Source organism: Bidens hawaiensis, unplaced genomic scaffold (assembly GCF_021521415.1).
Source record: "Bidens hawaiensis isolate Kalapana, Puna unplaced genomic scaffold, B.hawaiensis_p1.1 tig00004733_1, whole genome shotgun sequence".
Classification (NCBI taxonomy): Eukaryota; Viridiplantae; Streptophyta; class Magnoliopsida; order Asterales; family Asteraceae; genus Bidens; species Bidens hawaiensis.
The window spans coordinates 33,122-46,046 of record NW_027491292.1 but is presented as its reverse complement, the minus strand read 5'-3'; the positions used below and the strand labels follow the sequence as shown (position 1 = coordinate 46,046).

At 33.5% G+C, this 12,925-nt stretch overlaps 1 protein-coding gene across 1 annotated transcript; it reads right to left on the bottom strand.

The window, feature by feature from the left end:
• Positions 1 to 6,951: 6,951 nt before the first annotated feature.
• On the bottom strand, positions 6,952 to 10,189 carry LOC143627739 (uncharacterized). The gene is made up of 8 exons (XM_077097497.1): positions 9,961 to 10,189; positions 9,794 to 9,878; positions 8,943 to 9,068; positions 7,843 to 8,001; positions 7,642 to 7,760; positions 7,347 to 7,538; positions 7,178 to 7,268; positions 6,952 to 7,058 (listed from the first exon to the last, which is right to left on the bottom strand). The coding sequence occupies exons 1-8, from the start codon at positions 10,122 to 10,124 to the stop codon at positions 6,984 to 6,986; spliced, it is 1,011 nt and encodes a 336-aa protein (XP_076953612.1). The 5' UTR covers positions 10,125 to 10,189; the 3' UTR covers positions 6,952 to 6,983.
• Between the last annotated feature and the right edge of the window lie 2,736 nt (positions 10,190 to 12,925).

Here is a 12,925-nt window from a genome sequence, read left to right as displayed (position 1 = left end):
AAGATGTTCATTTAAAGAAATGTTCTCATTATATGAATAGTAAGCAAAAGAGAGTTTCTTTTCATAGTCATCCGCCTCATAGAAAAGAAAGTGTACTTGACTTGGTGCATTCAGACATATGTGGTCCTATGAAGACTAGAACACTTGGGGGCTGCTTATATTTTGTCACATTTATAGATGATCATTCAAGGAAGGTATGGGTTTATACTTTGAAGTCTAAAGATCAAGTGTTTGATGTGTTTAAGTAGTTTCATGCCTTAGTTGAAAGACAAACTGAGAAGAAGCTCAAGTGTATTCGAACAGACAATGGAGGTGAGTACATTGGTCATTTTAATGCTTATTGTAGAGAGAAGGGTATTCGACACCAAAGGCCACCTCCAAAGACACCACAGTTGAATGGTTTAGTAGAACAGATGAACAGAACTTTGGTTGAAAGGTTTAAGTGTTTGCTCTCACATGCATGGTTGCCAAATTCGTTTTGGGGTGAAGCTTTAAATACGGCGGTACATGTTATTAATCTTACTCCTTGTATTCCTTTGCATAATGATGTTCCAAACAGGGTTTGGAGTGGCAAAGATGTTTATATCGTCGTTTACGGGTCTTTGGATGCAAAGCATTTGTGCATATTCCCAAAGATGAAAGATCAAAGCTTGATATGAAGTCCAGACAGTGTATATTCCTTGGTTGTGGGCAAGACGAGTTTGGATACAGGCTATATGATCCCGTTTCAAAGAATCTTGTTAGAAGTCGTGATGTTGTGTTTGTGGAAGATGAGAGTTTGAAAGATATTGAGAAGACATAAGTAGTTCCTCAGTACACTGATGATCTCATTGATTTGTATCCTATTCCTACTTAGCAATCTGAGCCACATCACGAAGATGGTATTCAAAATGACGAACAACATGGTACTGATAATGTTGATAATCAAGAGCAGGCAAAGTTGGATGAGGATATTCATCCCGAGTTACCAGAAGATATGCCTGCATTTGTCCCACTCAGGCGGTCTACCATAGACCGTCAACCTTCTACTCGTTATTCGACTGGTGAGTACGTCTTACTCACTGATGGGGGAGAGCCCGAGTATTACAAAGAGGTCATGGAAGATAAGTATAAAAGAGAGTGGGTTGAAGCCATGCAAGATGAGATGGATTCCTTGTATGAGAACAATACCTTTGAGTTGGTGAAGTTGCCTAAGGGCAAAAGAGCTTTGAAGAACAAGTGGGTCTACAAACTGAAGACTGAGGAGCATACCTCGTGGCCTAGGTACAAGGCAAGATTGGTGGTCAAAGGGTTCAGTCAAAGAAAGGGTATTGATTTTGATGAGATTTTTTCTCCAGTAGTGAAGATGAGTTCTATCAGGGTGATTCTTGGTTTAGCTGCTAGTCTTGATCTTGAGGTTGAGCAAATGGATGTCAAGACAACATTCCTTCATGGTGATCTGGACAAAGAAATCTATATGGAGCAACCTGAAGGTTTTCAGGTTAAGGGTAAAGAAGATTATGTTTGTAAACTTCAGAAAAGTCTTTATGGGTTAAAGCAAGCGCCGAGACAGTGGTACAAGAAATTTGACTCAGTTATGGGGAAGCAAGGCTACCGAAAGACTGCTCTGACCATTGTGTTTTCTTTAAGAGGTTTGGTGATGATGATTTCATAATTTTATTGCTTTATGTTGATGATATGTTGATTGTTGGCAAGAATGTCGAAAGAATTGTTCAGCTGAATAAAGAGTTAAGCAAGTCGTTTTCTATGAAAGACTTGGGGCCAGCTAAGAATATTCTTGGCATTCGGATTACTAGAGATAGAGCTTCAAATAAGCTGCACATGTCACAAGAGCAATACATTGAAAATGTGCTTAGCAGATTCAAGATGTCTAAAGTTAATGTGGTTAGTACACCTCTTACTCCCAATTTTAAGTTAACTAAAAAAGATTGCCTTACTTCTGAGAAAGAGATTGAAGAGATGGATAGTGTTCCATATGCATCAGCGGTTGGAAGCTTGATGTATGCCATGGTATGTACATGGCCTGATATTGCCCATGCAGTAGGTGTTGTTAGTCGGTTCTTGTCAAATTCGGGTAAGAAGCATTGGGAAGCAGTTAAGTGGATCCTTAGATATCTACGTGGTATTTCCAAATTGGGTATAACATTTGGAAATGGGGAGCCAAAGCTTGTTGGTTACACGGATTCTGATATGGCAGGAAATAAGGACAACATGAAATCCACTGCTGGATATTTAATGTTATTTGCAGGGGGAGCCGTGTCATGGCAGTCAAGACTGCAAAAGTGTGTTGCTTCGTCTACTACCGAGGCAGAGTATATGGCAGCAACAGAAGCATGCAAAGAATTATTGTGGTTGAAAAGTTTTATGCAAGAGCTTGGCTTTATGCAACAGCGCTACGTGGTTCTTTGTGATAATCAAAGCGCTATCCATCTTGCTAAGAATTCTATGTATCATAGAAGAACAAAACATATTGATGTGAGGTATCATTGGATTAGAGATGGTATTGAAGACAAGTTGTTTCAACTTGATAAAGTTCACACCGATGATAATTGTTCCGATATGTTGACCAAAGATGTGGCAAGGGAGAAGCTGAAGATATGTTGCTCGCTCGCCGGGGTGATGAGTTCTTTCTCATAGACAAAAAGGGGGAGATTTGTTGGGGTATTTTTTGCCCATGAGAAAACCCAACAATTTATCTCTTCATGGGTTTATTACTATTATTATTATTTAGTACTGTAAAGAAAAAAAAAGAAAAAAAATATATTGGTGATGCTTTGGTGGGCCGGACCCACATGAAGTTGTATTTTTGTGGTATGATTTCTTTCGTGGACATCAAAACAAGAAACGAAACACATATATATAATACTCTTTTTTAGGTATTTACTAGTATTGTTTTGCTGCCGTCAAGAAGACCAACAGAGACGAAGAAACGTTGTGTACTCCAATTGTTTTGGTGTTTGTGAAGATAAGAGACGTGCCAAGAGATCGATTTATTCTCTCATTGGTGATTCCTCTTACTCGTTTACTCTTTTGTAGTTTGGTTTCATATACTTGAAGATTATTTGTACAAAGTATATGATGATTTGTGTATGTCTCTAGTTTTACCTAGAGAAGACTTTGTATTGCTATTATTGGTGATAGTGGATTTGAAGCGGCTCTAGTAGTCCCGTGGTTTACTCTCGCCTTGAGAGGTTTTCCACGCTAAAATTTTTGTGTCATTTTTAAATTTATGTTACCCTATTTGTTTGCATCCTCATTGGTTCATTCGGGTCGGGAAAAAGTTTAGCCAAACGAAGATTAATCCCGGCAATTTTTGTTTACCGTTCGTGGCTAGGTGTCGTTTTTCCCAACAGTGTGGTTTTGTTTTGTGTCGTAACGTATTATTGATCAACTAATATAGGAGTACAAAAAGGCATTAGAGATTTAGAGAATATTATAGAATATATTATTAGAGTTTGATTATCATACTGTTACCATAGTTAAGAGATTGTACGTATTTGATTATGTTTTCTTGTATTTACCTCATTGTACTTCTATATATAGTTGATCAATAATACATTACGCCTTACGGGGTTTTCATCATTCTACAATAAGGACGATATTTACTTGTATTCGGGTTGTCGCCAAAGACCTTGAGCTAGCCTGTAGTAGCCCGTATTTTGACATGAGAACCATCATATGTTTGAATTTCCAAGTTTTGACCAGGTTTTAAGTATATGACCTAACAAGAGGGATTAAATGTCGAAGTTAACGAAGTGAACAAAAGTCAAAGTCAAAAAAGTCAAAACTGGTCAACACTAGGTGCATCATTATACTTACATCAGTGAAAAGAGGATCCAAGAGTGATTTTGCATTTGGTGTGGCTTTTAATGTCTCTACATGACAATGATCATCAAGGCTTTGTGAAATCAATACGCCATCGATTTCAGGAAGTTGGATAAGCTGCAATAACATTAACAATAACATCGTTTGAACTTCGAAAACTACATCACAAGAAAAGACCAAATTTCACCAACTATTGTCTTGATCAAGAGTGAGCAGACAAACCAAATCATTACTGAAAATTTGAAATATAACCAGCTTTTATGGTTCGGTTATGGTTATATATGTATAAATAACCTAACTGATAATAAAACCAACTTTTATAATTTTTATTTTTATTGTAACTTTATACAATTTGAACTAGGAAATAATTGGATTTATTAATTAAAATTAACTTCATCCCACCCGAGTTGATTGTTAACTGAACATTATAACTAAAACTGATCACGGATAACCCTACACAAGATTTTAAACATGGGTTATAAGTTCATTTATAACACATAACGAACCTAAACCCGACCAATGTTCACCCTACACAAGATTTTAAAGAAAACAAATAAACTAAACAAAGATCCATCAATATCAATAATTTAAAAAAAAAAATCAAACCTCTAAGTAACTAAGTAAGTTAGCTTGATCGCGTCATTGCCAAAAGAACTCGATTCAGCAACTTTATATTCAGATATTAAAGCTATTCAATAGCTTCAGAGTGTTGAAGAGTATAGACAGTGGATTTCTTCGAGTCGACTTGAAGCTAGTGTTGTCTTGATGTTGTTTTATTTTTTTTAATTCTGAGGGTATTTTGGTCAAATTTTTTTTCGAATTTAACAGTATAGTTAACGCTCGTCCACTTCAAGTATTATATGCGTTATGTTTGAGTGACAATATTGACAAAGATTATGAATTATGATAGTTGAGGATAAAACCTCTAATTTAGGTAAGTTACATGAATAATTGTGTAATTTACTAAGAAAATACTAGGGGTGTACATTAGACCGAAAAACCAAACCAGAAAAACCAAACCAAAAAAAAAAGCCAATATGTTTTCGTAAACATTTAATAAATATGCAACTCTCATATTTTAGCACAAATATATAATAATTAGATAGTTATTAGTTAACAAAGTGATTTAGGCCACACATCATTATTTTTGACCGATTCGTTATCTGCCGAAAAACTTCAAGCTCATATGGCAAAACAGAAATCAAACCGAACAGTTTCCCAAAAATTCAAAAACTAAAACTTAGTTTTTGGTTCGATTTTAGCCCGATACCGAACCATGCATACTCATGGAAAATATATTAAACCATATTAGTGAAGAAAATAAAATAATAGATGGTTTATGTAGTTAGTTAAACTAAATAAGGAGAAACTTAAAATGATAAAATCAAATTTCCTTTTCCAATATATAATGTACTAGGTTAGAGCCCGTGTTACACACGGTATAAAATATAATAAATTAAAAAAATATTATATGTAATGCGTAAATTTAGTTATTTTATATATATATATATATAAGTTTTTTATATATTTAATTATTTATACACTATTAATTTTAAAGTTGCAAACCAAACCTTTATGTTTGATTTACTTTAGAAATAAAAACATTTATACCATATTACAATGAAATGTTTATAATTCCATCACATATTGGAAGGAAAGTGAATTCCTATAATTGAAGAAAAGATTTCTCATTTAAATACCTTCACTTACCAATCAGACACAATTATAGATGGAATGTTTATCTAATTCCATTTCCAATTCCCATAAAATACATAAACCAAACGTGCCCTAACACTATATAATTTCAAATTTATATAAATAATTTCCAAACATTATTTAACAAAAAACATTAAAGAAAAATATAAAAAGTTATCAAAATATTAAACATGTAAACTTATGGTTAAGAGTTTAAACTCATAATAACCATTTAACTACTAAATAATTTCCATTTATTAAACGTTTAAAGTTTAGGGGTTACAATTTTAAAGTCATAATAACCATTTTATTTAGACTTTTAATATTATGGGTTAAAAGATTAACGTTACACTAAGTTGTCATAATAACCATTTTATTTAGACCATTAATTTTCAAATTTCTTCAACTTGGTGTGATTCAAAGTATGTCCATTTTATTAAGCATTGTCATGTTTTTGATTCTCCATTTACCTGTTAAAATGATGAGACGGTTACTATAAGAATTAATGGTATTTCATATTGAATAACTAATCATTAAATGCTTGAAAAATTAGCTGAAGAACTTACGTACTTGCACATAGTAGCTTCTGACATCGATAGAAATGATAGAATTGATGAAGAATGTGTTCTGATCGTGTAATCTTATATAGCGATGTAATTAGCAGTTTATTTTTGTTAAACTTGGTAAACATAGAAAATGTATTTTTATTTTAGCATAAATTAAGGAAAAATAAGAGTCAACAGTTTTAATTTATGAGTAATATGCATAAGTTAAGGACTTTGCAAAAATGTATTTTTATTTTAGCAACCATTATTTGTTTTACAATTATATTAATTTGATTTATAAGTATAATAATTTAGTTATTTTTGTAATTATATATAAAAATGATAATTTGTTATAGAATATAGACCGATTCGAGATTTCAAAACACACACACATATATATATTAGAATCATTTATAAGTTATATTTAGGTGTTTCCAAATATAAGAAGATAATTAAATAATGAAATAAAGTCACAAGTTAAGAATTGATTTGATTTCAATAATGTTTTGTGAATTTAAAATTTAATTTTAATATTAATGAGATGGATAAAATATAAAAGACAATTGATTATGTGGCATCCAATATGGACAATACCTTTGCTCTCATGACAATCTAGATGAATGTCATGTGAACACGTGGTTTTGCTTTAATATATTAGTAAGATCTGTAAAAATGTCAAAGTTTATATTGATGTAAATATTTATCTTCAACCAAAACAAGTGTTACATAAATATGGGCTTAACATCATATTAGATATATCTGAACAGGACTATTCAATAACTGAGAACAAGTAAAAACTATCACCACCAACAATTAGCTAATTATCTAACATTTTGTATACAAGCATAATTTTCATATATATTGCTATAACAATACTTCTTTATCTTTTATCATCTGTAAACTAGAAATAATAAAATTTCAAGGTATATGAAGGGGTACACCAGGGATCGGCTCTAGCGTCTTTACGTCTGGTATTTCCTTTGATAAAAGCGCCTGCAATGTAAAAGAGTTAAACAAGTCGTAAACAGGTTGTAGTAAATATAAACGAGTATTAGACTAAAGAATTATATATATATATATATATATATATATATATATATATATATGTATACCTTAAATGATTCTATGGTTCCATCAGACTTTACAAGACTTGCAAGAACACCTTTGCTCTCAAGATCTCCATTTTTCATTGGCACCACATATCTACAAAACAAAAGTGTAACATTAAATATCATTTTCCACATAATAATAACATAATTTCAAATTTAAGTTTAAAATTACTTGGAATTTAGCAACTTTGCAAGCTGAACCGCGTCTTCTTGGCCCGACACCAATGTAAAACTCGGTAACAACTGCTTAATAACAGGTGTAATTACGATATCGGCCCTCTCATTTCCAACAATATCCTTTTCATACACACAATGAGGCTCATAGTATAAACTTAACTGTCCTTGTGGTGAAGTCACAATATACCTAAATCATGAGAACATATTATTCTTGTTTTTGCATTTATCTTTCTGAAAATAATAATAATAATAATAATAATAATAATAATAATAATAATAATATTTTGTACCCGTTTTCGGGTCGTTGCCAAGGAGGGCCAAGAACGGGCCCTGCAGTAGCACGTATTTTGACATGAGAACCGTCGCTCGTTTGAATTTCCGTGTTTTGACCAGGCTCTAAATATATTACCTTAAAAGAGGGATAAAAATAAAAAGAGTCAACAAAAGTCAAAGTCAACTAAAAGTCAAAACTAAGGGTGCATTATACTTACATTGGTGAATAGAGGATCCAAGAGTGGTTTTGCATTTGGAGTGGCTATTACTTTAAGATTTGGCAACTTTTGAGAAAGTGGTGTTAATGTCTTTAAGTGGCAATGATCATCAAGACTTTGTGTAATTAATATGCAGTCGATTTCAGGAAGATCGGTAAGCTGCGATAATGATACAAATTGTTAGAACATTACACCATTTTTAGAATAAAAGTGAACATGAAGGTTAAACGGAGTTTCTTGTTCGTTTGTTAAGAAAATGAACACGCTCATGCTCGTTTATGTTCGTTTACTAACAGTATAAACGAAAGGTTCAAGAATGCAAGCGAATATAAACGAACGGAGTTTCTTGTTTGTTCGTTAAGAAAATGAACACGCTCGTGTTCGTTTATGTCCGTTTGCTAACAGTATAAAGTATAAAAAAGGTTCAAGAACGCAAACGAATGAACACAGTTGAACATAGATGAGCAAATACGATTTAGCAAACACTAACTAGAAGTAAACTTGAACATCATTTCGTTGGGCCTAGATAATTAATAAACCAGACAAAATTTTAATGGGCGATATTTTAATTTCATGAAATCAAACTAAACTGTAACGGACCTAAAAATATAAATGAATATATACACAAACGTAAACGAAAGAATGTAAATGACCCAACATAAACGAAAGTTCACGAAGAAATGAACAAATGAGACATGACTTAATGTTTTTTACGTTTAACTAAATGAACAAAAACTGTTGTTCAAGTTCGTTCGTTTAATAAAAAAATGAGCATAAACAAACTTCCCTTCGAATGGTTCTCTGAACTCTCAGTTCGTTTACAGGCCTAGTCATGGATTTTCTTAATTCACACGTTTATTTAGTTTCTCAACATTTGGCCCAACCTGCTAAATTCATTTTTTCTCAATAAAAAGGACCATATGTATTGGTTATTTAAAAAAAAAATTCAATTTTTCCCTTATGAATATTCGTGCAATCGCGCTTTTATCTTTTGTGCTTCCGCTCTGGTTCAAACCACTCCCCAGACAAATTAAACTATAAACGAACTATATACGCTTAATACCATAAACATAATAAAACATAACCATTAACAAACTTACCTGGAAATTCTTTAAATATTTCTTGCTAGCATCATAAAGCCAAGGTATTCCAAAATCCAAGTTACCCACCAAAATTGGATCAACCAAAAGCTTAACTCCACCCACTTCCCACAACCAACTATTGCCCTGAATCAAAACATTGGTTATAGGTTCGTTTTTAGCCCAAAACCGACCCGACCTGCATGGCCGGCTTGTGGGTAGTGCAACCCAGACATTCGGCCGAGGCGCGTAATCTTTGGGGGACAAAATTTATATATATATATATATTTGTATTTTTTTTATAAAATAGGATTGGATCTTAATTATCTTATAATTATTGGGCCCAAAACTTGTTTTTATCCATAACTCATTTAAGCTATTGGGCCCAAACTAAATTTAAAGCTAAAAGAAATAAAGATCAATAAACGAAAAAAAAAACTACGGTCATTTTTATTTCGGCTCAGCCGAGGTATTTAAATTCTCGGAGCCTAACCCATGTTCACCCTGAACAAGTTTTCAAAGAAAGTGAACAAAGATTACGGGTGTAAACTAAACTAGCCGACCCGAGCGCGTGCTTGTCTAGGCTTGAATCGTTTATTATTTATTAATTATTTTACTTATACCGATACTTATTTTTTCCTGTACATTTTAATTAAACTTTTAATATAATATTTTAAATAAAAATTATATTAATATTAGGCTCATGGGCCGATTCGAGCTCGACAACTGGAGCCCGGGCTCCGGCTTGTTTATTAAAAAAACTTATTTTTAGGCTCACGAGCTCGAATTGAGCTTTTAACAAGCGGAGCTCGACTAGCTCACGAGCTGCTTGACTCATTTGCATCAAGATGAATAATTCAACAAAACCAAACCTCTAGATAAGTTAACTTGAATGCATCAGTGCCTGAAGAACTCGATTCCACAACTTTCTCTTCAGAAATCAAAGCCGAAACAACCCTAAATTCCCACATAAATTATTACCACTTAACTACTGAATATAACCTCAAATTAAAGTGTTAAACTTCAAGATCAAAACTACCCGTTATTCGATATCTTCGGAGTGTTAAAGACAATATCCGATGGATTCCTTCGAGTCGAGAGAAACCGAGTGGTGGCAAATGATGAAGTGAACTGTTGTCTTGATGTTGTTTTGATTGAGTTTTGTGGGAACTGAGGAAGATTGATACAGTTGACAGCCATCATAATCTATGTCTTGTTTTTGGTATGATACTATGATTGGAATAAGGATGAAATTTAGGAGTTGCAATGTTTTTGTGGGTGATTAGACGTGGGTTGTTAAGATCCACCAATGGAATCTGGGTGTGAACTGGTTTGTGAGTTATGATACATATGATTGTGTGGTTCACAGTTGTTCTGTTCAGAACATGGCAACTGAATTTGTTTTTCTGTTGGGATTAGTTACTCGGCTGCAAATGTGCCAAGCTGCTCGCGAGCTACTCAAGATTGGCTTGTTAAAAAACTCGATCGGACCGAGCTTTATCGAGCCCGAGCTTCACTTATCAAGCTCGAGTCAGTTCGCTAGCCTAAACGAGCCTGTCATTTATATTATTTGTTTAAAATATATATTTAATAATTATTAATTAATAGAATGTTATAAAATATAAATAAAAATAACTAAATGGTATATATTATTTTATACATAAAATTATAATAGAAAAAATATATATGAAAATAATTATAATTATATAAAAAATAATTGATAAATAGTAAACAAGGTGAGCGCGAGCCGAGTTCGAACTTTGAAAATAGAGGTCGAGCTCTGTGTAAGTTAAACGAGCCGAGCTCGAGCTCTGCGTAAGTTAAATGAGACAAGCTCGAGCCTAGTTGAGCTCGGGCTCGACTCGTTTGCACCTCTATTAGTTACATTAACAACCCTTGTGAGTTGTTTAAATTATGGGTTGGTTCTTAAAGTTTGAGAAATTACAAGTTTAATCTAAGAATAAGGTGGCATTTGTTTTTTGAAAAAAAAACTCTGCGCGAGCTCTTGTGTCTGCGCCACGCAGGCATGAGCTTTTGTAGAGTGTTTGTTTTCTCATAGACGTTTCATGAGAAAACATCTGTGAGGGCTCTTCTTTATGCAGGTTTGGCTCAACCTCTTTTTTACATCTTCTAACGTCTTCTAACCTCATAAAATAAGCCATTGTTCTTTCTACTTTACAGGACTCTTACCCTAGCCACCACCCCTCCTCCTCCACCGTCGACGTTGCTCTCCGCCACTGTCACCGCTGCTCTCCTCCTCCGTTGCCACTACTGGTACTTAATCTTTCATCCGGTATTTAATTTTTCATCTACATAAGAATTAGGGGTATCAGGATGTGTCTTTTCAAATTAAATGTTGCTAATTGAAAATCATAATCTCCAATTGGAGGATACTCCACATATAATTCGCCAATGGTAAAGCGAGGCTCAGCAATAAATCCACAAAAATCTTGAAAAAAAAAAACAAATTGTCATCTTTTTACATACTGCGGACCTTGGGTCTATCTCTTATTCTACTGAGGTATGTGGAGACAAAAAATATATTGTCTAATAAAAAACAAACTACATCTAAGTGTAGTGGGCTCGCAACCCACTCCATCATAGTCCACCTCATCATCTTAGGGCATTAAACACCATTACGCATGGTGAATATGGGCATGGGAGGCGTGAATGGCTTAGGTGTGGGGCAAATTTATTTTTTAACTAATTACAATCCATCTCATGGTTTTTTATTAATAAAAGATTAAAAAATAACTGTGCTTTTACTTAAATAATTAGGCCTTTTTTTTAATTTTTTGAGGGAAAAGTTAGCGAGAGCCTACGTGTGCACACGCGGGTCACTTTTTGGCTAAACCACTATACAGAGTCTAGCAATTTGCAAAAATGTAACTTGTTTTGTCTATAGGGTGCGCAACTTATATACATGGATGTATGATACACTGAAACCTAGTTTAATATGCTGAAGATACTTTGTTCTACTCCGAAGAATATGCCAAAGGTGCAAGCTTACGCTCAACCCAATGCAGTCTATGTTGGGCTCCCTTTTAGCTTCGAGATTTTGATGTCTTCTAGTTGAAACTTGCATGTCTTTTTATAGTATGATCTTTTACACTAGCTACCAATACTAATTTGTGGTGTTGTAATGCGTTAGCCGTTAGGTAAGGCTCTCAGGTAGGGCGGTGGTTAGTGACTAAGCTCCCAAGACATTTTAAGGACATCACATCTCGAAGTCGGATCTATAATTTATAAAAGTTTATAATTTATTTGTGTGTGTATGACGATAGCACTTTTTAATGATGATACCAGGTTTATAATTCTGATAAAGAATATAAAATTTGAGACCTAATTTCCGCAATCAAACAAGTTAACTAGTCTTTTAAAAATTACTGGTATCATAAATGAAATACCTAAGAGAAATAACCGGTAAATAGTTTGTTTTTCTCTTAAAATGGATCAAGCCACAACTGCTCTTTTTTTTTTCTTTTTTTTTTTTACCATCATCGGTAAAAAAAAAGAGGGGGGGGGGGGGGATCAATAACTTGATGATTCAGACCCCCCAACTGAAATGAATAATTAGACCCCAATTGAAAATGGATTAGGTCTTAAGAAAATTTATTACATTATACTTTGTATTTGTTTTCTATTATAGTTTCATAATCTTTGAAGGTATAGCGAGAGAAATATTTTAGTTGAAGTGTAGCCAGTTACTCCAAGGTGTACTTCGGTTGTTTTGGAAAATAAGTAAGATTAAATATTTATTTATTTTCTAATTTATTAACTTATTTTGTTTATCCATGCTTTATTAGAAACTTTTTTAATTCATAACTTGTCTGTATAAATTCTCAATATGACATCTTAATTCATAGGAGTAGGATAGTACTTTAATCAAGTCACTTTGACATGTTTTAACTGACTTGTTGGAACCCAATCTGCTTTGGGTTGTTTTAACCTACCCGTTTGAACCCGATATGCTTTGAGTAAACCCATTTTTTGCCCCGCTACGG

Coding starts and splice junctions, on each gene's coding strand:
- LOC143627739 (XM_077097497.1), bottom strand. CDS start 10,124: ATGATGGCTGTCAACTGTATCAATCTTCCTCAGTTCCCACAAAACTCA. Junction 9,069..9,793: donor TCAAGTTAACTTATCTAGAG/GTTTGGTTTTGT, acceptor GTTTTGATTCAG/GGCAATAGTTGGTTGTGGGA. Junction 7,539..7,641: donor TGGCAACGACCCGAAAACGG/GTACAAAATATT, acceptor CTCATGATTTAG/GTATATTGTGACTTCACCAC.